This window comes from Ochotona princeps, chromosome 2 (assembly GCF_030435755.1).
Source record: "Ochotona princeps isolate mOchPri1 chromosome 2, mOchPri1.hap1, whole genome shotgun sequence".
Taxonomy (NCBI): Eukaryota; Metazoa; Chordata; class Mammalia; order Lagomorpha; family Ochotonidae; genus Ochotona; species Ochotona princeps.
This window is the reverse complement of record NC_080833.1, coordinates 41,704,908-41,731,934: the sequence shown is the minus strand read 5'-3', so window position 1 is coordinate 41,731,934 and position 27,027 is coordinate 41,704,908. Positions and strand designations below refer to the sequence as shown.

The 27,027-nt window shown below is 50.5% G+C and overlaps 2 protein-coding genes across 8 annotated transcripts in view; one reads left to right on the top strand and one right to left on the bottom strand.

The window, feature by feature from the left end:
- Positions 1–1,916: 1,916 nt before the first annotated feature.
- Positions 1,917–16,870, top strand: CC2D1B (coiled-coil and C2 domain containing 1B). Of its 3 annotated transcripts, none has more exons than XM_058655057.1 (25): positions 1,917–2,039; positions 3,396–3,469; positions 4,470–4,623; positions 5,450–5,556; positions 5,884–6,036; positions 6,261–6,386; positions 6,518–6,677; positions 6,804–6,991; positions 7,126–7,201; positions 7,326–7,436; positions 7,520–7,647; positions 7,812–7,884; positions 8,008–8,144; positions 8,522–8,639; positions 8,721–8,893; positions 9,234–9,359; positions 9,786–9,844; positions 9,925–10,041; positions 10,274–10,347; positions 10,451–10,509; positions 10,684–10,735; positions 11,162–11,261; positions 11,419–11,509; positions 12,421–12,550; positions 16,559–16,870. In XM_058655057.1, the coding sequence occupies exons 2-24, from the start codon at positions 3,413–3,415 to the stop codon at positions 12,547–12,549; spliced, it is 2,568 nt and encodes an 855-aa protein (XP_058511040.1). In that variant the 5' UTR covers positions 1,917–2,039; positions 3,396–3,412; the 3' UTR covers position 12,550; positions 16,559–16,870. The 3 variants fall into 3 exon arrangements, with proteins under 3 accessions (XP_058511040.1, XP_058511036.1, XP_058511038.1); XM_058655053.1 differs by having other exon boundaries at positions 7,517–7,647; XM_058655055.1 differs by lacking the exon at positions 16,559–16,870 and adding an exon at positions 14,301–14,549 and having other exon boundaries at positions 7,517–7,647.
- Positions 16,093–27,027, bottom strand: part of ZFYVE9 (zinc finger FYVE-type containing 9) — a 179,112-nt gene continuing 168,177 nt past the window's right edge. For 3 of the 5 annotated variants that reach the window (XM_058655022.1, XM_058655034.1, XM_058655042.1), the window contains 4 exons: positions 22,936–23,098; positions 20,060–20,165; positions 18,068–18,244; positions 16,526–16,702 (listed from right to left, as the gene is read on the bottom strand). In XM_058655022.1, the coding sequence (XP_058511005.1) occupies positions 16,541–16,702; positions 18,068–18,244; positions 20,060–20,165; positions 22,936–23,098 (608 nt within the window). In that variant the 3' untranslated portion in view covers positions 16,526–16,540. Of the gene's footprint in view, positions 16,703–18,067; positions 18,245–20,059; positions 20,166–22,935; positions 23,099–27,027 lie in introns of all 5 variants that reach the window. The other 2 variants (XM_004588672.4, XM_004588673.4) reach the window with 2 other exon arrangements.

The window sequence follows — 27,027 nt, the reverse complement described above, 5'->3', positions numbered from 1 at the left end:
AGTTGCAGCTGTTGTGACCATATGAGGAGTCAGCCAGTGGGTAGAAGACCTTTTCTGTCTCTTTTTCTCTGTATAATTGCCTTTCCAATAAAAATAATTTTTTAAAATTCAACTGTCCTTTCTATACCAGGCCCTCTCCCATATTGGTGCTGCCCTGCTGCTTATATAATATTAACATTGTATATACTATGTGGCTATAATACATACATGCATAGCATAAAATAATTCTGGGAGAATATGTAAGATAATTGGTTATCTCCCAGCACAGTGGCTTGGTGGCTAAAGTCCTCACCTTGAACACCCCAGGATCCCATATGGCAGCCGGTTCTAATCCCAGCGGCCCCACTTCCCATCCAGCTCCCAAAGCAGTTGAGAACAGCCCAAAGCCTTAGGACCCTGCCACCTGGGTGGGAGACCCGGAAGAAGCTGCTGGCTCCTGGCTTCGGATTGGTGCAGCTCTGGCTGCTGCGCTCATTTGGGGATTGAATCATCAGACAGATCTTCCTCTCTGTCTCTCCTCTCTCTATGACTTTGCAATTAAAAAAAAAAGAATTTGGTTTTCTCTAGGAAAGAACAATGATTTATGATGAGGGCTTGGAGGACTTTCCACTGCATGTCATTATATGTCTCAGATTTTATACAATGAAACATTCAGTTTAAAAAAAGAACTGCCCAAGCAACAAATAGCTAGAAAGTGAACAAATTTTAAAGGTGTTATTTATCTGAGAAGTCTATAAACTTAATTATCTGTTTGCAAAGAAGAACAGTGATGTTTCACCTGCTCCGTCATGCCCACAACAGCTGGCATGATGCCAGGCTGAAGCAAGGAAGCTCAATGCAGCTCTCCCTGTGGGTGGCAGGGCCCCCGTGTCCTTGGGCCCTTGCCCTGCTTCCCGGGGTGCAGGTTAGCAGGAAGCTGGGCTAGCAACTGAACAAGGCCTTGCACTCCTCACGAGTAGTATTTTAACCACTGTATCAAACGCCCATTACAACAAATCTAAAACCAAATGCTTAATGTGGTACAGAAAACCAAAGGCGTGGTCTCCCACACAGGTGCAGGGTCCCAATGCATTGGGCCATCCTCGACTACCTTCCCAGGCCACAAGCAGGGAGCTGGATGGGAAGTAGAGCTGCCGGTATCAGAACCGGCGCCCATATGGGATCCCAGGGCGTTCAAGGCGAGGACTTTAGCCACTAGGCCACGCCGCCGGGCCCTAAAATCAATATTTTAAACTTGCATTTATAAATGGAATCCTGAATTGTACCATATGTTAAATTTTATGAGTGTGGTAATGTAGTTGTGTAGGAAAATGTTTTTGCTGAAATATTTATGTGTTTTTTTTCCGACAATTTGATCCAAAATGCCCCGTGTTGATGGCAGAGGAAACAGATACCTAGTTTGTGGACCATTTGAATGGTAAAGTGCAAGAAATCCTGTGAGTCGAGAGTTCTAGTGCTAAGTATGTATGTAACCCGTGTAGGCACAGGACTCATGTACGAGGACATTCGTATCGCTGTAATGGCATCTCCGTGGGAAAATGACTTATTTTGATACTGTGGACTACAGGTGGAAGTGAAATCCAGTAAGGTGTACAGGTATCAGCATGGATGAGGCTTACAAACAGGGTCGTGTAGGTGCGGGAGAGCGTCGCTTTAAACCCTCCCAAGCGTCCCCATAAAGCGACGCGGGTCGGACTGGTCAGTCAGCCGTGCGTCCAGGGCGCCTCACGGGAGCAGGGACAGCGGCTGACCAGGCGGGGACAGGCCGGGACAGGCCGGGACCCAGCGAAACCGCGCCCACCCGCCGTCAGCCAGGCCCGCGCTACCTGCACGAAGGCGCCTGCGCACTGTGCTCGCACCCCTCCGAGTCACCTGGCCAGCGCCCCGCCCCGCACATGCGCACTGCGGCCCGCTGGGGCGCGGTCACGTGTCAGGCGCGAGCTGCTCGCCGGGCGGGAGCTTCCTGTGGCTGCGGCCTCCGCCGCCGCGGGCCGTGCCGGGCGGGACGAGGCCCGGGTTTGATTTGCGTCCGCAGCGAGGTATGCCGCCGCGTATCTGCCTCCCGACGTGGGGAGGTCTCGGGGTCGGCGGGGAGATGGAGGCGGCTTGGACAGGGCCGTGCCGGGCGCTGCGCCCCGACTCGGCTGCCCCTTGGGGTCCCGGCTGCCTGTCTCTCTCCGGAGCCCCGGGTTGGCGCCGGCTCCAGAGCCTCAGACGCGGCGTGTTTGAGGGTCCCCGGGCTCCGTCCCCCTCGTTCTTCCCCGCCTCAGTTGACCCGAGAGTCACCGACGTCTGACACCCGGCGGCATCCCGCGCACCCCTTGCCGGTTCTGAGAGGCGGGTCCGTGTGCGTCCCAGCTCTGCCATGGCCCTCCGCCTCGGGGACAGCCAGCCCGCGCCCTGTCACTGCGGCGCCTCCGGGACGGTTGGGAGATGCTCGGGCCCGCGGCGGCTTCCTGCTTCACCTCCCTCCTGCTTCCTGTACCCTTGCCTTCTGGGGCCCGGGATCCCCGCACCCCACGCCTGGCTTCTCTCCCGCCGCCCCGCAGGCTGATGCGCGCCTCTTTTGGACTGAAAGTTTTCCCTTTTTTGCCCCCTTGCTCCGTGGACATTTTCACCTGTGCCATTTCTGGTCTCCAGTTTCTGCCCCAGTGGTTGCGAACGTTTCCTTCTGCAGGTCCCAGAAGCATGCCTGGAATCCTACTCTCCAGCCCACCCCTGACTCTTTCATGACTCAGCACAAAGTTTCTGCCTGTGCTGGATTAGGGCCCACCTTGGGGTGCCCACTTCCCCGGAGTGACCCTGTGTGGCACTGGGCTTGAGTTTGCCCGCGCTGGTTGAATGTTCCTGAGGAGTTGAGACCCTGAGAGATGCACTGACTCAGGGGCTGTGCCCTGGGCAGGGCCTGACCAGATATACACACACACACACACTCCTATGATGATGGTGACACCCCGGCTTCTTGACATAACAAAAAGGTGACTTGTGTGTGTTTTCCAGTGGTAGCCACCTTGACCGTGGCTGAGGATCTGGATTGATTCACTTGAGTTAAAATAACTACGCGTGGCCAGTGCTGCTTTGGAACTCTTGTGGATCCTACACAGGCTGGGAACACCTTGAACCCAGAGTCACCTCCCAGAATCGGACTTGCAAGTCTGCCCATCTGTGAGGCACTTGAGCTTATATGTTCACACTCCCGTGAAGAGAGGCGGAGCCTGTCCCATTTCTCTGCCGCGGTCTGATTCAGCACTGTCACTCCACTGGCATTGGATCCCTGAACTTGGTCCTGTGGAGAAGCTAACTCCAGCTTGCCATAGGCTGCAGCTGCACGCCTGGGTGGGCGGCTTGGAGCCAGCTGTCTGCTGAGCCCCTAAATGTCATTCCCCACCTGACAGGTGTCTAGGCCGCCAGGATGCCAGGGCCAAGACGTCAGAAGGCCAGTGGCCAGGGGGTGGCAGCTGCCAAGCAGGTATGGACATGGCCTCTTGCACTTCTGGGCCACCTTAGGGGTCAGAGGTCTCCCCACAGCTTGGGCAGATGGGAGCACCAGTGCCTTCCTAGCCCAGAGACACTGAATGGTGCCTCCTGGCAGTGGCAGTGCCCTTAGGGCCCTTGACTGGCCCTGCTGTCCACCGTAGGGAGAGCAGACCCGAGACCTGCTGTTGCCTTTCAACCTGGATGTTCTTTGACCATGACTGCTCTGTGCAAGTGACCAAGGGGGGAGGGTACTGCTGAGACATAGTTTCTCCTGATGGGACCTCAGCACTCTCAGGTTTTCCCCTTTTAGGGGCACAGCTTGGCATATCCGCCAAGAATGCCAGGGCCTGAGAGCTGGGGCTAGGGGGAGGACTTGGCTGCCTAAAGACTCGGGACCCTCTGCCCCCAGTTTTCTTCCTTTCTTTCATTGTTCAGTTGTGCTGAAAGAGGCAGGTAAGGCAGGGGGTGGGGTTTCGGCACGAGTGAGCACTTTGGGTTTCAGTCCTGGCCTTGTCACAGAGAAGGCTGTGTCCACTTCATCGGGACAGTGGGGTGTCCCTACCTTGGACAGTCAGGGCTAGGGAGATGGGGGGTAAAGCGGTGCCAGGAGGGGAGAAGGGACAGAGCGTTCACGTGCAGTTTCCGTTTGAAGGGATGATGGTGACTGGCACAAGTGTTGCTGACCTGTGTGCTTAACATGGTCAGGATGGTAGGTTTCATGGTCTGTGTGCTTTGTCACAATTTTAAAATGAAGACCTTTCAGTCTGGGAGAATGAACCAGGTTAATTCCCTGGCAGCTGTGACGGTTACTGCTCTTAAGACCAAGGTCAGTAGAGTGGTGCTGGTTCTTGAGAGGGTCCCAAGGAACAGTGTCACAGTCCTTAGTTTCCCTGTCCCCATGCTGGACCTCCCAGAGTAAAGGAACCAGCGAGCAGCATATTAGGCTCCCTGAGCCTGATGCGGAGCTGGGCTCGGCCCCTCTCTGCTCTCAGCTGGGGCTCTTTGTGGAGTTCAGCCCAGAGGACATGCTGCTGGGGATTGAGGAGACCGAAGGGGATGAAGCTGACTCGGACCTGGAGGCTGAGCTGCTTGCCCTCACCGGGGAAGCAGAGACCACAGACAGGAAGCAAGCTCCCACGAGGCAGGGTGAGTGTGGGCTCTGGGTTGGCTGGGTGCTGGGGCCCGGGTGGGCGCCTGTGTCTGCCGGAAAGGGGGGGGCTTCCTGGTACAAGCCTTCCGGAGGCTGTGTGGCCTGGCCCCTGCACCTGGTTATGGGGCCTCCCTCCCTCTCTCCATTGCAGACAGATCCATTTCACAGACTGACTTAGGCCTGGCCAGACTGGTTAAAAGCAGGGTGGGGCAGGACAGATTCCACAGAAATGTTACATGCACCCCTCTGTAGCCCAGATGGGTCCAGAGACCTCAGCCCTGGGAGGATCTAGAGATCTGAATTCTCTCTTCACCGGGATCCCTCAGAGAACTATTGCTGTGCCATGGGTCCCTTAGCTGGGGAGAGTGGGAGGGCTGGGGAGTGGCCCACTGGGTTTGAATTTTGACTCTGCCACCAGCTAGGATTCTGGTGTTGGAAGTGACTGTTGATAGTTTCCAATTCATCCAATGTATGAAGTGGGGGTGATAGTCCCCATGTTGCAGCACTTGATAAAACTCCAGGAGGCTTAACTGTTGAGGTGGCAGGTAGTTGGGGGAAGTGCGTGGACTGCCATAGCCAGAACATGAATACCTAGCTACCTGCGACAGAACACAGAGAGGCTGCTTGTTGCTTGCTGGGAGGTGTGGGAGAATATACGGATGAGGGTTTTTGGAACTGGGGTACAAAGGCATGGTTTCTTGGTGGGACTCAGTGTCGGAGAGGGGGCATCTTTGCCAGGGAGTGTCTGCCAATATAGTGTGCTGACGACTCTGCCTCATTGCCCTGGGCCTCATCTGAGCTGCCCTGCCCCTCTTTCCCCAGCCCCCCTGCCCATGGCCCACATCGAGAAGTTGGCAGCAGACTGTATGCGAGATGTGGAAGAGGTGGAGGACGAAGAGGATGGGCTGGAAGAGGATGCAGACCTGCTGGTATGTTTGCCAGGCTGGTGTCAAGGGCTTGGCAGAGCAGCCCAGGTCTGACCAAGGGCTCCAGAGAGGAGGTCTCGGGTGTTCTGGCGTGTCTCTGAGTGCCCTGCCCTGCCCTACCCGGGCACGTCTTCCCAGCTGTGCCCGGCAAGAATTCTCTGTTTGGCCTCTTTTCTGAGTGGTGCAGTTGCAGAGTCTCTGATGTGGAGTCTTTGTTGGTTTCAGGGGGCTGGTTGGACCCAGTGACAGATACTGGGAAAGGGTCCCCTATTCTCCCATCCTGGGTTTGACAGTGGGACCCCCAATCTCCTGTGTCTTGTGTGTCCCCAGACTGAGCTGCAGGAGGTCCTGGGTGCAGATGAAGAGGTGGGGCCGGGGGATGGTGAGGAGGCACGCAGTTCAGGCCTCGACCCCAAAGAGGAGCAAGAAAGCCTCACCCCTCCAGCGCGGGCTGCCCTGACAACTGCTGCCCCTGAGCTTCAGGTGGGTTCTGGAGGTTTTTCCGCAGCTGTTGCAAGGCTGTGTGGTGCAGGTGTGGGGCATGGCTTGCAGGCTCTTGAACTCCATCCACATCGCCCCTGTGGGTGTGGGGCAGGCTCACGTGGAGTCCTAGAGCTCCGTCTTCTGGACAGCTTTCTCAGAAGGAGAGAAGGGCTCAGGCTGGACTGGCCCTGGAGTGGCCAGGCCCTGAGCTGAGGCGTCTGCAGGCCGGAGAGCCTCAGGGGCTGCAGGCTGTGCTGGAGGAGCGGATCCGCAACTACCGGGAAGCAGCGGCCAGCGCCAAGGAGGCCGGGGAAGCGGCCAAGGCCAGGCGCTGCGAGCGAGGCCTGAAGGTGAGCAGGGCTCTGGGAGTGTGGCTGTCCGCCAGGGGCAGGAGGAGGGTGCACCTGTGGAGGGGCGGGGCCTGCCTTTGGGCAGGGGTTATCCAGGCTAGCCAGCTTTCTGGACTAGTTCTGCCCCTCAGACTCTGGAGTCCCAGCTGGCCGCTGTGAGGAGAGGCAGGAAGATCAATGAGGAGGAGATTCCACCTCCAGTGGCTGTAGGCAAGAGGCCTCTGGCTCCCTTGGAAACAGCCCACAGGACCCTGGAGACAGAACCCCCTGCTGCTACCACCACAGAGCCAGGTATCTGAAGGATGTCTGAACCCCCAGATCCTGTCCTGTTTCCACGGCCTGCCACTGGCCATGGCTGTCAGTCACCTGCCCCAGCATCTCCTCCTTTTGACCCGCATGCCCCTTGTTTCTCTGTAGATGACTCCTCCCACCCTGAGACAAGCCTCTTGGAAAACCCCAGCACTTCTGACACACCGGCACCAGATTCAGAGCCTGACCCACGGAATCTGCTGATGACGCGACAGAGAGAGTACAAAGTGGCCGCCCTCAGTGCCAAGCGGGCTGGAGATCTGGAGCAGGCCCGGGAGCTCATGAGGATTGGGAAGGTATGACATCTGGCTCGCTTTACATGTGCTAAAGCCCGACGCCTGGACAGGGAGCCGGACTGGGTTTGAGGCTGGCCCGAGGGAGAGCAGCTGGAGGACAGGTGTCAAGGTTGCTTTGCCTCTGCTTTTCATAGAGATTTGGCGCCGTCCTGGAGGCCCTGGAGAAGGGGCAGCCTGTGGACCTGAGTGCCATGCCCCCTGCCCCTGAGGGTCAGTATGGGATTTATGAGGTGACCTGGTTGGCTGTGGCGTGAGGTTGGGTTGGGTGGGGCAGATCCTCAGGTCTGGGGCTGGCCAGACACTCCCATCCACACGTTTGATCCCTGTCCCTCAGACCTGAAAGCCCTCCCCCAGACCTCAAAGGACCCCAGGGAGCCCCCTTTCGGATCGCCAGCGGTGGAACAAGTGCAGCCAGTGATGGCTGCCAACATCCCAGCAACCCCAGGTAGGACAGGAAGGTGGGACTGGTGGTGGGGCACCTGGGAAGAGGCAGACAGAATAGATGCTCTCTCCTCCCTCTTCAAGCAGCTCCTTCAGAGCCACAGACAGTGCTGGATGCCCTGCAGCAGAGGCTGAACAAGTATCGGGAGGCCAGCGTCCAGGCCCGGGCCAGTGGGGATGAACGGAAGGCCCGGATGCATGAGCGCATTGCCAAGGTAAGCTTGGGACCCCACGGCCACCTGCCCTGTGCTGGCCTCTTTCCTGCGGCTGGTTGCTCACCCTGCTCTTCCCCAGTCCTCCTGGCCCTCCTCTCTGTCCTGGTGGGTGTGAAGCTGCAGACTTGTGCCCACACTACGTTCTCCTTTACCCACCCTTGCAGCAATATCAAGATGCCATTCGACTACACCGAGCAGGACGAAAGGTGGATTTTGCTGAGCTGCCTGTTCCCCCAGGTGAGTGGGGCTTGGTCCATGGACTAAGGATGGAAAGATGACTTGTCAGTGATCCCACCCCCTCAGCAGCCACGGGCTGCCCTGAGGCTGCTCCGCCCCCTGCCAGCTCCCCCTGTGCTGCAGGGTTTCCCCCCATCCCTGGCCTACAGCCCTCTGTGGGCACAGAGGAGGATGCAGTGGCAGCGACGCTGGCAGCTGCCCAGAAACTGGCCTCTTCAGATGACACAGCCCTGGCAGATGAAGACGAGGATGAGGATGAGGTTGGTCCAAGGGCTTGAGACTTTAGAGTTTGGTGGGGGGACGATGCTGAGAAACAGCCCAGACTCTGTTGTCCTTGCTAACAAGCCCAAGGGTGCATTTTCTCAGTTTCACAGAGGCGGGGGGAGGGGTAGAAACCTTGAGCTGGGATTCTGAGTGAGGTCTTTGTGATTCCAGAGCCCAGGCTCCACCCCCAGACCCTGCTGGCTGCTGTGTTGGATGGGAGGGGAGCCCAGGATAGAGGAACTTTCTAGCATAGGGCCCAGGAGGGGAAGCTGCTCACCCCGGGTCTGCATAAGTTAGTGCCACAGCTCTGAGAGCCCCAGCCGGGAGGCTGCCCTGGTGAGGTCCCCAGTGACAGCCTCTTGGATATGTGCAGAGTGAGACCCCAGCCCAGGCTCCAGTGGCCAAGAAGCCAGCGCAGCCTCTCCCCGCATCATCACAGCCCTTGGCTGGACCCAAGGCCTCAAGTTCCAAGGAGTCCCTGAGTCCGTCTGGTGAGTCGGGCTTGAGCAGGATTGGAGTGCAGGGTCCAGGGAGGGGCAGACATGGCACTAACCGGCAGTACTCTCCCTCAGTGCGGGAGCAGCTGGCACTGCTGGAGGCACGAAAACTGCAGTACCAGCGGGCAGCTCTGCAGGCCAAGCGTAGACAGGACCTGGAGCAGGCCAAGGCCCACCTGCGGGTGGCCAAGTGTCTAGATGCTCAGATCATCCAGGCCCGAGCTGGCCGGCCTGTTGACCTGTCCCAGGTGAGTGTCATCTTTCCAGGCCCATGACTTGTTGTGTAGAGAAGGTGCGTGGCAGGGCCATCACACCAGGGCAGCTTCTGGGAAGCAGTAGGATTTGGATAGGGTGTTAATGGCTTAGAAAGAGCCTTTTTGTGATTCTGTCCTTGCCACGGCCTGAAGAGAGCCCTGGGTTAGGCTGGTTGTAGTTAGATACTAGACAGAGTGAGGTCAGTGGGGGGCAGTGAGCTCCTGTCATGGTGGTTACAAGCTGAAGAGAATTCAGTGTGGATTTCTGCATTTTGGGGACTCGGTAGAGGAGTAATCTGACTCTTGGGGCCCGAGGGGCCTTGTGACCTGGCAGGTGCCTTCACCCTTGACGGATGAGGAGGGTGACTTCATCCTCATCCACCATGAGGAGCTGCGACTCTCCCAGAAGGCTGAGGAGGTGTATGCCCAGCTACAGAAGATGCTTCTGGAGCAGCATGAGGTCAGTAGGCCCCCTCGGCTCTCCCTTCCCTTTCCGTGCCCCCGGCCGCCTCTGTAAAACAGGATGAAAATACCCTCTTTAAGGGCAGTTGTTAAGGTCAAACAACAGAAGGCAGGTGGCGGGGGAGAGGGACTTTGTAGGTGGGAGGTGACAGACGTGCGCTTTAATGGTGTGTTTGGCTGAACTGCTGCCTGTTGGGGGAAGTCTGCTCTCAAAGGGGATGCTTAAACCCAATTCTGAGGGAAGATCAGGAATTTGCTACATGGATTTTGGGGAATTGCTATTATTCTCAGAAGGGGAGAGTGTAAAAGGAGACAGAAAACTGGCAGGATTTGGCATATGTGTTGGGGAGGACAGAAGTGAGGCTGCAGAGGAAGACTGGAGCCTTGAGTGGGCTCCCGAGTCACTGTGGGCCCCCATTTCCAGAAGTGCCTGCTGTTTTCCAAGCAGTTCATGCACCAGGGCAATGTGGCTGAGACCACCCGGTAAGTGCCAGGACAGGGCTGGGGGTCGGAGCAGAGGGCATGCCCTGCTGTGCTGACATGCATCCGTACGGGCACCCCAGGTTTGAGAAGCTCGCTCAGGACCGCAAAAGACAGCTGGAGATGCTGCAGCTGGCCCAGGCCCAGGGCCTTGATCCTCCCAGCCACCACTTTGAGCTGAAGACATTCCAGACTGTGAGGTGCCAAAGCCTAAGGGAAACGGTGGCTTCCTGCAGGTGTGGGACAAGAGGGTGGCAGCCAGCGCAGTGAGGCACTGGTGAGGCGGTGCCTGCCCATGAGGAGCTTACGAGCTGCTTCTGGCCAAGATGAGCATGTCCCCTCTGGCTCCACACTCCCTGGTTGCCAGCCAGGCAGGCCAGGAAGGGGGAATCTGGTTCCACCGAGCCCTGTCTCCTTTCTCTTTGGCTGTAGGATCTTCTCAGAGCTCAGCAGCACAGAAATGCACCTGATCATTGTTCGGGGAATGAACCTCCCAGCTCCACCAGGTAGCCCGGGGTCTCTCCTTCTCAGGAACCTCGTGTGCGTGTGCTCCCCCCACTGCTGGGCGTCTGTCCAGACCCTGACTTGACCCCCATCTCTCCCTCACAGGGGTGACCCCTGACGACCTGGATGCTTTTGTGCGTTTTGAGTTTCACTACCCTAACTCGGTGAGGTTTGGGTACAGGTGGACTCCTCTGAACCCGGGTTCAACTTCTGCCCGTCCCTGGGAAGCATGGGTGTAGGGAGGGCTGGGGAGACTTCCGGCCCATTCCCTGTAGCGTTCCTGGCCCTGTTGATTCATTTCTCCAAACTATTTTCATATTTTTCCCTTTGGTTTTTAGGATCAGGCCCAAAAAAGCAAAACAGCTGTGGTGAAGAACACAAATTCTCCAGGTGAGGGAGCGCTGCTGGGGTCCCCACTAGCCTCCCTCTAACTCTTGATATCTGTGGGCAGAGCTCTGTTTGCAGGGTGCTTTCAGATTAGCTACATTACTTGATTCATTCCATGTAGGTGATAGAGGCAGATACTGGTAACACTGTTAATGTAGGGGGGAAACAGGCAGAGAAGTAAGAGACTTGCCTAGGACCTCAGCATACAGAGATGGTAGGGGTAGAATTTTAACCCAGGAATCCTTATTCCAAATTCCAAGTGCTTTCCCACTTTGTTATCAATCTCTAATGGTTGGGTCCATTAGGACCTGGATTCTCCACCACCCTCTGGTGGCAGTCACCCTGAATTGCAAGACTGGCCCTGGGCCTCAATTCCCACTTCCTCAGGGAATCCCCACGAGTTAACCCTTCTGCTTTCTCCTCTTGTAGAATTTGATCAGCTCTTCAAATTAAACATCAACCGAAACCACCGGGGCTTCAGGAGGGTGATCCAAAGCAAAGGGATCAAGTTTGAGATTTTCCACAAAGGGTGAGGATCCTGTGGGTCCTGTTGCCCGGTGGGCAGGGAGGCAGGAATGTTTACATCACAGCTGCCGCCTCTTGCTGCCACTTTGACATGGGGCTCAGCTAACCCATGGCCGCCTTCTCCATCCAGTCTAACTCTCTGCTGCCTCTTGCATCCTCAGGTCCTTCTTCAGAAGTGACAAGCTGGTCGGCACAGCACATCTGAAACTGGAGCGGCTGGAGACCGAGTGTGAGATCAGAGAGATTGTGGAGGTAGGGCCCGGGGGGCAAGTTGTAGGACTCGGTGTGAGCCAGTGCTTGCAGAACGCCAGTCTCTGTTGCAGGGTCTGTGCCTACTAAGCACATTAGCCATACAGGTATGGTTCAGTAGGTGGTATCTCCATTTCACAGAGGAGGTTTACAAGACCAGAAAATACAGTGCACATCCAAGTCTAACAATGCTGGATGAATGTGAAGGCCTTTGAGATGCCAGTCACAGATCTCAGCTTGGCTGGAGCTAGACCTGTGGTTGGCACAATTGCCTGATGGCCTGAGCTCCAGATCCGACACTGATACAGTATGTCTAGGTTGGGGACCCCACAAGAAGCAGCTGGTCTGTTGGGATGGCTTCCCAGATAGCTCCTTAAGCTGTAGAAGCATAGGATTACACAGAACTTGCCTCTGACAAAGGCATTGAAGCTGGAGAGTTCACAGGACCAGACCCTCACTGACAGACCTCTCCTGCTGCAGCACGTGGCAGTCTGCTGGGGCCTAGTCAGTGCTGGCTGAGAGGGAACAGACTCCTCAAGGCTCTAGTACCGTATTGCATTCCAGCCTAGAAAAGAGTAGCATGGTAGATAGGAAGGAATCGCTGACCTGCCACCCAGTGATCTACTTCCCTTTGGACCCCTAGGGAGGGCAGGGGTCACTGGCTTTCAGCTGCTCCTTAGTCCATGGAGACAGAGGCAGACACGGATGCAATAGAGCACCACGTGTCTCCTCTCCAGTTAGAGCTGGTGTCCTTTATATGTTGATTTTTAAAATAAGAAGTAAAGCATCACCACTCCCACAGAGGGAAGGCAGGTTTGTCATGAAGTGGAGTCTGCTGTGTGTCACGGTGCCGGCTCCCTGGCTCCTCTCACAACCTGCCTCCCTTGGTTCTCATCTCTCCTTGCTCCTCACAGGTGCTGGATGGCCGGAAGCCCACGGGGGGCAAGCTGGAGGTGAAGGCGAGGCTGCGGGAGCCTCTAAGCGGCCAGGACGTGCAGATGGTCACTGAGAACTGGCTGATCCTAGAGCCACGAGGCTTGTGAGGTGGGCAGCTCTGAACTCTAGCACTCTGCCCCTGCCGCCGCCTCAGCCTGTGTGAAGAGAAAGCCCAGGAATCCTCATGCACGCCCAAGAACTACAGGCAGGACTGGTGGGCAGGGCCGTGGGCTGGCGCAGACATACGCTGGCTTCCAGGAGGACTGCAGTCCCCATCCCCTTGCGTCTTGCTCCCCCAGTCTGGGCTAGGCAAGGATACCTCAGTGCTCTGTGCCAGAGACCTCAGCTCCTAACCCTGCACAGCAACTGTGTGTCGCTTGCCCTAGCCCCAGTGGCTTCATTTCTGGATGTGCCTTTAAATGCTATAACTGTAAGGGATGGGAGAACTCGAGAGTAATCGGGAACCTCCTCTGCTTAGTATGGGGACAGTGACCTGTGACTCCTGTCCCCTCAACTTGGTTCACCCCAGCTCTCTGCCCGTGCCTTGGTTTCTAACAGCTGCTGTACTAGCCTTCCTACTTCCCAGTGAATTTTAGTAAACAAAACCTTTTGGTACTACTTGGTGGGAAGTAACGGGAAGGCTCTCTTGGGTTGGTTTTCTTGCACCTAAGATAAAAGACTGTTACTGGAAAAAGGGGGGAAGGAAAAAAAAATTATATATATATATATGTACGTCTGTGTGGCCATCTTATTTAAGAAGCTGAGTCTAATTCATTGTGGAGATTTTAGAGTCTGTACATTTAAAAAGCTTGAGTCACAGAGACACTGGTTGCTGACCAAGTTGGCTGCCGTGCAGATGCCCTAACAGGGCGGCTGGGGAAGCCTTTCCTCTTCAGGGCAGTGCAGGGGAAAGACTGAGAAATTCTGCTTTCAGTCTTGTTTTTCTCAATGCATGGAGACAATGAAGGAATCTGTAGTTCTAGATTTAGTATTCAAAACTTCTACACCTTCCATTTTTTGAAGCATTGGCTTAAATTTTTTTTTTTTAAAGATTTATTTTTATTGGAGTGGCAGATATAGGACTAGCTTAAATTTGACAGAGCATCCTGAAGGCCTTTGTTTTCAAGGCTGTTGGTGCAGCAGACACTGAGCTGACTGCCGACTCCAGCATGGCCTATGCACCACTCTGAGTCTTGATTTCAGGGCTGACAGGGCTGACCCATGCTTCCCTGCCCTGCAAGCAACACAAGAGGATCTACAGATCAGTGGCCTTCATCTGGCCAGTCTTCCTGATCAGATGAGCACCACCTGTACTAGAGCGAAAACAAAGGTTGCTGGCTTTCACAAGGTGGCCTGGAGCAAAGGGGTTGTTTGGGATCATTATGGTTTTCCTGAAAAGTTCCAATGCAGGAGTTGTAAATTTAGACCTCTGCTGGCAATGTTCTATTTCAATAGGAAGTTTTCTATAGCCCCAGTTTTCCTTTATGATTTGTTCACTGTCAGTTGGCTTCACAGCTTTTCACTTCTGAAAAACAGCCTCAACAGGCTGACAAAGCGCCCACAACTTGGACAATGAGGTTCCTAAAAGGCCTTTGTTCTTAAAAGCCAATGCATGCATGAGTAGAGGGAGGGGCCTGACCCAGCCTCATCTTAAGATTTGTCTAAACATTGGAGATTACTTACGGGCAGCGGGGAATGTCATGACCCAATCATCTCAGAATTTTAGTCTGATCTAATGTAATGCACACTTTCTTCTGAATTAGTAAACTAAATATATACAAGAAATTTACCTTATAGTCAGGAAGTCTTGATCACCAAGAACAGATTCTTGTGATTTGAACGTTATTTTTTCTCACAGCCCCATCCTCAAGCCTGCATCAAGGCTTCCAAATTTTTCTTCATGTATTTGAAAGGCAGACAGCAAGCAAGAGAAAGTGCGCTCCCATCCCCTGGCTCATTTCCCAAATGCCCATGACAGACAGAGCTGAGCCAGGCTGAACCAGGTGCCCAGAAGTGTCCCACTCTGAGCATCCCACATGAATGGCAGGGACCCAGCTCCCTGAGATGTCACCTGCTGTCTCCCAGGACACGCATTAGCAGTCAGCTGGAACTGAAGGCATGGTCAGGGTAACACTCTGATATAGGATGCAGGTGTGCACGTGACATCTTAACCACCATTCCAGATGCCTGCCCTGAAGACACACAACAAGGAAGAGCTTCCGTATACTTCCCAGACAGCCCCAACAGCCAGGATAGAGCCAGGCTGAAGCTAGAACTTATATCTGGGTTGCCCGTGTGGGTCCAAGAGCCCCACTTTCATCATCTGTTGCTTTCCCAGGCCATTAGCAAGGAGCTGGATGGGAAGTGGAGCAACCAGAACTGGGACCAGAGCCCACATGGGATGCTGGTATCACAGGCAGTTGGTTTACCTGCTGTGTCATGCTTATGCCAGTCCCTGCTTCCAAATTTCAGTGGCTTATTTTCCAAAGTTTTAGGAGGCTCCTAAAAGTTCGTGCCCCTCTAAGGGTAGCTGCTTTTAGGATGAAGCTGTGTAGCTGAGACTAAGTATATCAAGAGTGGACACCTGGTCCAGCACCATCAGTCTCTTTGGGCATCATTTTTATTCTAGTGCTTAGCCCTACTGAGTATGTATACAATCCCTAAGAATCCTATCATCATCATCATAACATTCCAGAAACAGTGGTCAGCCTGTTACTTGTTTGAAATGCTCTAGATGCATACAGTTTTTTCTTAGATGACTAGTGGTAGCAGAGGTAAATTCAACTGGAAATTAGGACCTACTAGTGCTCAGGAACCACTGTGGGTAGGGGAAGATAGAAGAGGAGAAATGAAGCCGGTAAAACCTCTATCTACAATGTAGCTGATTCTTACAAAGTGCTGATGAAGAAACATTATCTAAAATTTATTGGATATTTACCAAATGCTAAAGATTACCAGAGTGGCAACTGTCTTTTCAGCTAAGGAGAAGCTCTGTATAAATGGCAAGTTATATTTAGCTGAGCAGGTAGTGGAATCTTCTCCCCCCCAGAAGCCCCAGATGTCTATGGTATATTAAGAATAAGCTGGATATTACACCAAAAATACCAGCTGTCCCTGTTAACCCTGGATGCTTCTGTTGTTAGGTTAAGAAGGGTCACTTTAGAAACCCATAGATCAGAGTGGGCTCCCAGAAGCCACTTCTGTTAGGTTAAGAAGGGTCACTTTAGAAACCCATAGATCAGAGTGGGCTCCCAGAAGCCACTTCTGCAAATCTCTGGAGAAGTAGTTGTGGAATGCAATCTGCTCTCCACACCCTTGCCTCCCAGGCGAACCCCTCAGCGTCACTGCCAAGTGTGAAGCACAGCTCTTGCCACTGGGGAGCACCCTCTCACTGTCCCACACTGGTCTGCTCTAGTTTGCAGGGGGTTCTTGGGACTGCACGTTTATGCTGAGAGAACCCAATTCCAGCTTGGCCTCTGCCTCCAGGAGCTGCTAATGATGTAGCAGCTGAGCTGGTCTGGAGCAGTACCTTTTCAAACTGACTGATGAAATTATTAGGTCTGTGACCAAACTGAATGTTTAACAAGAGGAAACAATCACAGCACATCACATGTGTCATATATAAGCCAGATTCTCATTTCCAATGCTACTCCCAGTTGTGTACAAAGAGTGCAACAATGATGCTTCATTTTTTATTTCCCCTCTGCCCTCCCACCCCACCCCACCCTTGGTGATGGTTGTACCCATTTGAGCATTTCTGAGCACATGACCATAAGTAAGAATTAGAAGAGGAGCTGAATTTTTGTCTAAACCATAACAGAAGGGGGTTAGCTGCAAAGATAGCATAACTGGTGTGCGGTATACCAGAAGCTGCCCGGGTCTTCTTGTTGTACAATGCATAGAAGACTTAGAATTATGGAACAGGATCCCCAGCCATCCTCTCCCACCCCTGCTCCCTAATCCTCCCCCACTCCATCCCCCCCCCACCCCATTAATAGAGTTAACAAAAGCTTAATATTCCAGTTTTAAAGTGCAAATGATTTGGGTGTGACTGCTGTTGCAACAGGTATGAACAGGAAAAAATGAAGTCCTTGCTGTCTACGCGATGTTTTCCAGAATATAAAAGATGAGTTCCATGACGACGGGGCCCTCACTGAGCTGGCAGGCCCCTCCATGGATCACCGGCACCAAGGCGCTGTCCAGATCGTTCATGTATTGCGAGGGAAGGGGCTGGCCATTGCTCCCTGCTTGATAGCCAACCTATACCACAGAGAGAAGGGGATGAAGGTTACTGGACCGAGATGATCTTATCAGAGTCACAGGGGCTGAGCAGGAAAGGAGATGTCCTTGGCCATGGGCTATCCATACAACAGTGAGTACAGATTGCGCCTGTTCCCTGAACTGTCATTAAATCATCCCAATCACTCAGCGGTGACTTTCTTAACCTGTTGAAGTCTCTAGTTTTCTGGGAAGGAGGAAAAAATATGCAGCATCAGAAATAACACCTTACTTAACATTTGTCTGTGAAGAGTAAAGTGAGAAATACATAAATGGCAGGAACAGGTATCTGGCCCTTTAGTCCTGAACTCACCTTTGTCCCATTTTCTTAGCCCCTGTAAACACAGGAATTCAGAGAGGAGGGAATCAGGGCCCTGCACTCAAGAAGCTCACATATTTAGCAGAAAAATGCTTTTCTTTGTCTCTGTAAGGGAAGTTTGTCTACAGTGCCATTTAAGAACACACCATTTATATTAACCTGGTAATGCTCCCTTACCATCAGGCAAGACCTCAAGTACAAAATAAATCCTTGTTGACTGACAGCCTATCGGGAAATGGGGCCAGGCACACAACCTTTCATCCTAACAGCACAACTCTGCCTTCAGGAACCAGTTTCTCGCCATAAGCACTTAGGCTGCAGCAGCCTGTGGTATAGAATTAATACTTAGCTAGGAATGGGAATCACACTGTCTACACATTTCCTAAATGACTCAAATCTTAAGTACTAAGGGAGAAGGATAGTAATTTTTCAGCAGCAAAAGCAGGACCAAAGGAGGAAGTCAATGGGCATCCAAAATGCAAAAGAAATGCAGAGAATCAAGACCTTGGCCACAAGAGAAAGAATGGGGGAAAGATTTCAAGCTGAGGCAGGCTAAGACTGGACTGTTACTGCAAAGAACACAAAAGAATGTTAGGGAAACCTGGCAACAGGAGGCCCAAAAGAACTGGTAAATTGATGTAGGAACAGCTCATGGTCTGTTTATTCACTAACTAGTCTAGCAATGTTGGTGAGAAATACCTCTTTCAGGCAAGGCAGAGTGGGAATGGGGAGACTGCAGGTGTACACAGACCCCAGTCACAAGGACGGCAGGTCCTCACACGCTGGCCCCTTGCACAAGATAAAGGAGGAAATCAACTCTGTGGAGACATGAGAATGATGAAGCTACAGCTCAAGTAATCTGGGAGTCTGACCAAACACACTGGGATATAATTACTATTCTTGCAAAGCCCAGGATACTGCTATTTGTTTAAGCAGGAGGGCCAAAAATTGAGTAATCTGGTTCTGTTGTAGCAAACGCAAAAGGCAGAAAATACAGATATTTCCCAAGGCTCTCTTTAACTTTTTACCTGGTCTGAGTCAAGTGTCACACGTAGTCCCAGTTTTGTCATTCCATCTTCCTTCAGGAGCTTCAGGTGGGGACAGAGAGCAAGGCAGAAAGCCTTGGCAACGTGTTCAGTCAGTCTGCTGTGATCTGCAGGGTCGCTGAGGCAATTGTGCTGGTCGTCATTTTCTAGAAAAAACACCTGTTCCCCCCACCAGAAAAAGATTTTTAACCTTGTACTTAGATTTTGGAGGAAACAAGAGGAACAGCTCACTGTCTATGTGCACCCTGATTCTTGAGGCTATGCAAGAAGATGTGATTAGAACAGGACACCATGGTCGTTGGGACTATCCTTCCCTCCCAACCTCTGCTTCCACAGATCGGTAGTAGTAGCCTTTTTATGACCTCTGCCATGGCCATCATTCTACTCAGAAAAGAAACTCATTTTGTACTGTTTATTTCTCAAAGGTAATCTTTATTTGTGGACAATTTCCTTAGGAAATTATCTCAGACTCTCAAGAGAACAGACCTTACAGATTATATGATGCAGCCCCTTCCTTTTTTAGCTTGCTTACGGCCTAGCTCAAGAGCACATAGTACTGAGAGGTGGAGCCAAGCCCAGAATCTCAGTCTTCTGCCTCTGACTGTAGACAGGGCTTTTCCCTGCACATGGCCCTCCTTGCCACTGTAGGGGCCAATGCTGTGTGAGAGCACTCAGCTGAGCACAACAAACCTGGAAATGGGAGTCTCCCACTACCAGCCACACAGGAGGGTGCTGAATAAGCAAGACTATGGGAAACTAAAGGGTTTCTTAATGTCTAGCATGCCTCTGCAAAATGTGTCTCTGGTTATTTACAGAGGAAACATTATAAAGGCCAAGAACACAAAAGGCAGAGAAATGAAAAAACACACTGTTTACAGACAACAGCCCCTAGCTAAGTGAGGCATTCCTCCCACGAAGACAACCAATGCTGCAGCTCGGAGGGAAGCGCTGGCCACCAATCGGAAAGAGCTCTGCAGGGGGAGGCAGAGACCTGCGCTGGGGTCCTGCTTGCCAGGAACCACATCAGTCACAAAGTTAGCCTGGTTTCTCATTTGCATAATGGGATAAGGAGCCTGCCTACCTCACTGAATTGTTGGAGAGTAAAATGGAGAGAACCAAGGTCAAACTATCTTATGAGTCAAAGAGAATTTTACATGTTCTAGACTCAGCCCTGCTCAAAATGAGTCAAAGAGGCAATCAAGACAAGGCAAGCAGCCAAATCACTGGACTGCACGTGATGACACGGAGCCTAGTATGAAGGACAGGTCACTGGGACAACAACAGCTCAAGACCTACAGCCAGGCCCCAGACCCTGTGATGTCAGGGACCAGCTCAGCTGTGAATCTGTTAAGGCACTGCCACCTCTTTTGGCTTCAGCTTCCTGTGTGTCAGATGAAAAAGCTGAAAGTCACAGAACTTTTTAGAAAAAATTAAACCCTTAAAGGAGGCCTTTGCAATTCATGCATTCATTTTAAAGATAAGTAGATATGAAGCCCCAAAGCAGCGGACAGACTGAGGGTTCACCTGCTTACTAAACCTGATGTGTGGATGTAAACACACAACAAGGCCCACCCCGCTTCGGTGGTTCTCAGGTGAGCCTCTAATACAGCCTTCAACTCGAGAAGCAACCACCAGATCTGGGTCTGAATTAGGATTCTGTCATTATTTATCTTGCAATATCTGGCAAGTTACATAGTCTCAGAGGTTTGTGTTTTCAGTGGTGAGATAACTCACACAAGACGGTTCTAACTAAGTGCAACCACAACCAACTCAGCTTTCTGGAGAACACAGCAAGGACAGTATGAACCAGAGATGGGCCCTTTTTCATTTTAACACCAACCAACCCCTAAAAGCTAGTTCCCTATAGACATAAATGTAAAATTTGTTCTTTCCCTCCAGCATCTTTCCATAATAGACTCTCAGACTAGCAACAAGTGCTCAAATCAGGCCAAAGGTGACACTTCACTTCCTTACCTCTGTCCATCGGATGACTTTTCCATTTGCTTTATACTCGGATCCATGGAAGATCTTCACATTTGTTATAGACTCCATGGACTTTCCATCTATTGGACTTACGACACTAAAGTAAAGGCAAAGAAAAGAGAAACAACTCTAAAGTCGAGGATCCATTTCGCTTATCAAGTCCTGTTACTGGTTGGTTACAAGGCAGTCCTTGCCGAGTGTCCTTATGCAGCACACCACAGCACGCAGACTACAGAAATGTACATGCACTGCTCGCATGGAAAATAACTATGCACTGAACTAGGAGTCAAAGAATATACATGTTCTTATAAAAAAAGACATTTTCCTAGCAGCTGCTTCTTTCCAATGCAGACATGATTTAATCACAACAACACCTCTTCCTGTATTCTTCCTTTGAATAAACTCAAGGTCACCCACCAAATCTTATCTTCCATTTGGATTCTAGATATATGTTATACTCTATTTAAAAAAAATTTTTTTAATTGGAAAGTCAGATATACAGAGAAGAGGAGAGAGAGGAAGATCTTCTGTCTGCTGGTTCACTCCCCAGGTGGCCACAATGGCTGGAGCTGAGCCAGTCTGAAGCCAGGAGCCAGGAGGTTTCTTCCTGGTCTCCCACATGAGGGTTCCAACGCTTTGGGCCATCCTCAGCTGATTTCCCAGGCCACAGCAGGAAGTTGGCTGGGAAGTAGAGCAGTTGGGACACGAACCAGCACCCATTTGGGATCCTGGTGCATACAAGGTGAGGACTTTAGCAACTAGGCTACCACTCTGGGTCCTCAATATTTTTAAAGCGCTTACTAAGGTGCCAGATAGTGATTTAGGTGCTGGCAATAATAGCAGGAAATAAACCAAACAAAAATGTCTACCTTCATGGCACTTACATACCAGGGCCAAAAATGGCTTAAATAAATAAGCAAAATAAAAATAAGTACGATAAGCAAGAATAATTAGTATTAGAGGGTTAAAATGTTTATGAAAAATAAAATGTAGGGACACAAGAAAGTAAGTACTAGGAAGGCAGAAATAGGTCTGAGTGTTAAACCCTGGATGGGTTGTTCTGGGAAGGCCATACAGAGAAAATTACATTTTGGAAAAGATCTGAAAGGCACAAGGAGGTGATTTCACAAGGCTCTGCACAGGATGAGGATAAGCAGAGCCAAAGGCAGTGCCAGGAGCTAGGAAGAAGTGCCTCTGAGAGGTCAAAAGGTGGCAGGAGGGATCCACAGGCTGCGAGACCTCATTAAGTCAAACACAACCCTTACCATGGGTGATACTGGAAGCCACTGCTTGGTTCTGAGTACAAAACTGACAAGTCTTTGACTAATGTATTCCAATAAAGTGCTACTGTGAGGCTCGTGTTGCGGTTCAGTGAGTAAGCTGCAGCTTGCGACACTGGCATCCCATAATGGAATGCTCGTTCAAGTCCTGGCTGTTCTGCTTCCAATCCAGTTTCCTGAGAAACTTCTGATCCTAAGAAAGCATCAGATGATGGCCCAAGTGCCTGGACACCCCATCACCCTCATGAGAAATCCAGATGGAGTTACCAGCTCATGGCACAGGCCTGGCAGAGTATTACCCATGTGGACATTTGCAAAGTGAACCAGAACATCTCTCTCTGCCACTCAAAAAAAGTTTTATTAAAAATTCAAGTTTTCTAAAACATGCTACTGTAATACTTGAAAATACATGGTTCTGGTCTTAAACCAGGATGCTAGCAGTAGAGGTTTTAAGAAATAGTAGTTCTTGGATATATTTTGAAATAGCACATACTATATTTCTTGTTAGATTAAATATAGGGTTTGGGGGTTGATGCTGTGGTCTAACATTAAGCTGCCACCTAGAATGTCTGCATCTCATATGGAAATGAAACAAAAAGTTCCAGCCACTCCACTTCCAGTCCAGCTCCCTAACAGTGTCTATGAAAGATGGTTCAAGTGCTTGAGCCTCTGCACCCAAGTGGGAGACGGGGAGGAAGCTCCTGGCTCCAGCCTGGTCCAGCCCCCGCTGTTGGCAACCATCTGGGGGCTGAACCAGTAAGTGGCAGATCTCCCTCACTCTATAACTCTGCTTTTCATCTAAATGAAATTTTGAGAAAAGTGTTTTCAAAGTGTAGGGTATGAGAGAAAATGAAGTGTCTAATATTTCTCCAGTCCAGGACGGTAGCCTAGTGGCTGAAGTTCTCATCTTGCATGTGCTGGGATCCCACATGGGTACCGATTTGTATTCCCGGTTGAGGGCCCAAGGCTTTGGGACCCTGTACCTGCATGGGAGACCCAGAAGAAGCTGCTGGCTCCTGGCTTCAGACAGGCTCAGCTCCGGCCGTTGCAGTCACTTGGGGAATGAACCAGCAGATGGAAGATCTTTCTCTGTCTCTCCTCTCTGCAAATTTAACTTTCCAATTAAAAAAATATGAGTAAATAACTAAAAAAAGGATGACTCCAAAAGTTTGGCTTGAGCCACTAGAAGAGATAAGCTGAACACTTGTCCTGCCACATCTTAGTTTCAGGGACCTGGCATTCCATGTAGCCTTTTAGAACTTGTTTACTTATCTATAAAATGGAAATAATAACATCTGTTATGTCAAATGAAATGGTATTATGAAAAATGCTTTGTAAATCATAAAAGACATGGTACTACTATGACCTCAGTAACTTTAGATGGACAATAGTTTCATCAACCCTTCCCACTGACCTCCCCTCAAAAATACACCGAGAAACTTCTAAAGACCTTGAACTACCAGACCAGAAGTTTAACATTCCATGTTATGCATCCCCAACCACTGGTTTCACAGAGGGCTTTCACCAGGGTGGACAGGAGACGGGCTCTAACAATATGCCGGAAGAAGAAAATGTGTCCCCAGTTACCCCTTGTTGACGTTCTTGTCGTCATCCACCCACTGGATGTGGATGTGCTCCTGGGGCTCCTCGGCGTCAGCCTTCCCGCAGGTGATGGTGAAGTCCTTCATCTCCCGCAGTGCCTGCCGCAGGGCGTCCATGTTCTCTGCCGTGATCTGAACCATAACGCCATCTGCCAATCGCACCAAGACAACAGAGATGGAAACAGCTCAAAGCCAGAAGGGTGGTGAAGGGGAGGGCAGACAAAACACAGTACTTGGCACGTAGAAAATCCCTGAGGCTGAGTGTAAAACATTGGTCAGTAACCCAAACTGATAAATAACGGAAGTTTCAGTTCCCCTGAGCTGAGCCTCTCACTTATTTAAACCGCCATGGATGCCAGAATGGATTCTGCCTAAAACACTTGCCTGTTGATTTCATATCAGACACAATTAAGAGCGTCTTCTGAGCCTGTAAAGCTTAGATATGGTCACACTCCTCTCTGGATTTACGGAGCATCTTGTTCCATCCTGGCATTCATCACACTGCCTTCACATGTATATGTTCGCATCTTCATCTCTCTTACTCTGATTGCCTGACGCAGAACAAACACCCAGTGTACTAAACAGGGGTGGGCATTGTGGCACAGCACATGATCTCCTGCTTGGGATACCTGTATTCCATATTGGAGTGCCTAGAGCCTCTGCCACCACACTTCTTTAGATTTATTTTATTTTTATTGGAAAGTCAGAAATATATATAGAGAGGAGTAGACACAGAGAGGAAGATCTTCCATTCGATGATTCACTCCCCAAGTGACTGCAACGGCCGGTGCTGAGCCGATCCGAAGCCGGGAACCAGGAACTTCTTCCAGGTCTCCCACATAGATGCAGGGTCTCAAGGCTTTGGGCCGTCCTTGACTGCTTTTTCAGGCCACAAGCAGGGAGGTGGATGGGAGGCGCAGCTGCCGGGATTAGAACTGGTGCCCATATGGGATCCTGGTGCATCAAGGCGAGGACTTTAGCCGCTAGGCTCCCGCACTTGGCCCTACCACCGCACTTCTGATCTGGCCTCCTGATGTGAATGCATTTTGGGAGGCAGCAGATTATGCAAGTACTTGGGTCCCTGCTAGAGTCCCAAGTACAGAGACCCAAGTGGGTTCCAGGTTTATGCAGGGATTTAGGGTATAAACCATCAGAAGATACCTCTGTGTTGCTCCATCTTTTAAAATGTTTCTTAAAGTTACTAAATAAGGGGCCCAGTGTGACAGCTCAGTAGGTAAAACCTTGCCAAGCAGGTGCCAGGATCCAATGTGGGCATCCATTTGTGTCTGAGCTGCTCCGCTTCCCTTCCAACTCCTTGCTTGTGGTCTGGGAAAAGCAGCAGAGGACCCTTGTACCCTTGGGACCCTGTACCCACGTGGAAAACCAGAAAGAAGCTCCTGGCTTCAGATCAGGTCAATTCTGGCCACTGAGGCCACTTAGGGAGAGAACCAGCAAATGGAAGACTTTTTTTTTTTTTTTTTGGTCTCCTCTCTCTATAAACCTACTTTTCAAAAAAAAAAAAAAAACCAAAAAACCAAAAACCACCTCAACCAAACACTCTTAAAAAAAATGTTACTGGGGACTCTATGCTTGGTATACGTTTGCAAGGAAGGAATCTTGATTGAATTTGAACTGTAATACCGCATCAAGGTGGAGGAATCCACCTGGGGGGAGGGGTGGGGGGATTCCCAGAGCCTATGAAACTGTCACATAATGCAAAATAATTAATAAAAAATTAAAAAAAAATGTTACTGGGCCCAGCACAGTAGCCTAGTGGCTAAAGTCCTTGCCTTGCATGCACCAGGATCCCATATGGGCGCCAGTTCTAATCCCAGCAGCCCTGCTTCCCATCTAACTCCCTGCTTGTGGCCTGGAAACGCAGTCGAGGAAGGCCCAAAGCTGTGGGACCCTGCACCCGTGTGGGAGACCCAGAAGAAGCTCCTGGCTCCTGGCTTTGGATCCGCTCAGATCCAGTCATTGCAGCCACGTGGGGAGTGAATTGGCGGTTGGAAGATCTTTCTTTCTCCCTCCTCTCTCTGTATATCTGACCTTCTAATAAAAATAAACAAATCTTTAAAAAGCTAATGAACAGGGCCCGGCGCCATGGCCTGGCGGCTAAAGTCCTCGCCTTGAACGCCCCGGGATCCCATATGGGCGCCAGTTCTAATCCTGGCAGCTTCACTTCCCATCCAGCTCCCTGCTTGTGGCCTGGGAAAGCAGTCAAGGACGGCCCAAGGATTTGGGACCCTGCATCTGCGTGGGAGACCTGGAAGAGGTTCCTGGTTCCTGGCTTCAGATCGGCACGCACCGGCCGTTGCGGTTCACTAGGGGAGTGAATCATCAGATGGAACATCTTCCTCTCTGTCTCTCCTCCTCTCTGTATATCCGGCTTTCCAATAATAATAAATAAATGTTTAAAAAAAAAAGCTAGTGAATAAACTAAAGCAAATGGTTCCAAAACATATCTGCTAACTGACAAACAACAACCAAATCAGAGCTTCCTATGGCTGTGTTTGCGGTACCAGTTCCTGAACTGAAGGCCAAGGCTGTCAGCTGCCAAGCAGTTAGCCTACTTCACTGGCACACATTTTGTTAGCTGAAATAATTTCTAAATAGCTTAAATAAAATGTGTTAAATACAGTCAATTGCTTTATGAAAGACCCAAGAAATTTCAATCCAGCACTATGGACATAAAAAACTTTTACAGATAATGCTGTACATTTTTAAGGGTTTCTATTGGTTCAACTGACCACTGTAACATTTTAAAAGTGTGATTTAGTCATCTCACAAAGACACAATTTCTGCCAAAGTCAGTAACTTGCTAATAAACATTATATCAGTCACTTAAAACAAGTGAACATTTAACATTAACTTAAGCTTTTCTTTAACTTAATAATATGCTTCTGCTCTGTAGTCAGAGTTTAATATTTAGTTGTTAAGATATTAGCATATTTTAAACTTAACCCACTGTTTCACTACATTTATCAAAAAGGGGGACCAAATATAGTGCTGGCCAACACATTTAACATAATCTATGAACACAGCAGAAGCCAGCTCTCAGAAAGGACTGTGCGGAGACAGGGTCTTGGGTTCAGCTATTTGGGAATAAAAATCTGTCACTGTGTGAAGGTTATTTCCCAAAGATGACTATAATATCTCCCATCTTACATGTTTTGCTGAAGTGCCACTTTCCCAGTCCCCCACTGAGAAGTGAAGTCTAATTCTTTCATTCTCTTCCAGCACAGGGAGTGTCACTTGTGTGACTACTATATTTGGCTCATGAAAGATAATACAGCTTCCACCTTGTTGCTGGGACACTCCTGGTGTTCTGAACTACCAAGCAGTAAGTCTGGCTATCCAAAGACTGCCAGGTTATGCTTAGGGAATCCATGTATAAATATTCCAGACAACATCTTAAGCATTACATCATCTCACGCACAGTAATGAGTGAATATTCAGATGATTCACATAATGGACACCTTCAAGAAATCCCTATTGAGAACTCAAACATCATGAAGTAGGGCAGAGCCAAGCAGTCCCTGCACTGTCTTGTCAAGATTCCTAGTCTGAGTAATCAGTAAGCATTACAGAACAGCTAATTTAAGCCATTTAGTTTTGGAGTAACTTGCCATGCAATAAGAGTAACCAGATCAAAAGAGATAAAAAATAACTAACAAGAAAATAGAAACAATAATAAGAAAATATTTAATCTAAATAACTTTGTTCAGGATTTATGTCATATCTAATTTCAGCAACCTAGCAGCAAGCACATCTCATTCGATATTCCAAATGATGATCACAGCATTTTGGGGGTAGACAGGATTAAAGTTCATGTACATATTTACCTGTTTACACCCAATGATATGTCTGAATCAAAACTATGTTCCATCATGTAACTTATCCTAGAGCCCTGAAAGGCCATCTCTGAAATTGTCTGTCACTTTCTCATGAAATCTCTTCCTCCTACCCGCTTCTCTGGAGAACTAAGAACTTCGTGGCAGTGAGACACTATGATAGACACCGAGAACCAGAACACCAAAGCTTTCCTAAAGGTTCTCTGCATTAGTTGTCCAATTAG

Coding starts and splice junctions, on each gene's coding strand:
- CC2D1B (XM_058655053.1), top strand. CDS start 3,413: ATGCCAGGGCCAAGACGTCAGAAGGCCAGTGGCCAGGGGGTGGCAGCT. Junction 4,624..5,449: donor GCAAGCTCCCACGAGGCAGG/GTGAGTGTGGGC, acceptor CTCTTTCCCCAG/CCCCCCTGCCCATGGCCCAC. Junction 7,437..7,516: donor CAACATCCCAGCAACCCCAG/GTAGGACAGGAA, acceptor TCCCTCTTCAAG/CAGCTCCTTCAGAGCCACAG.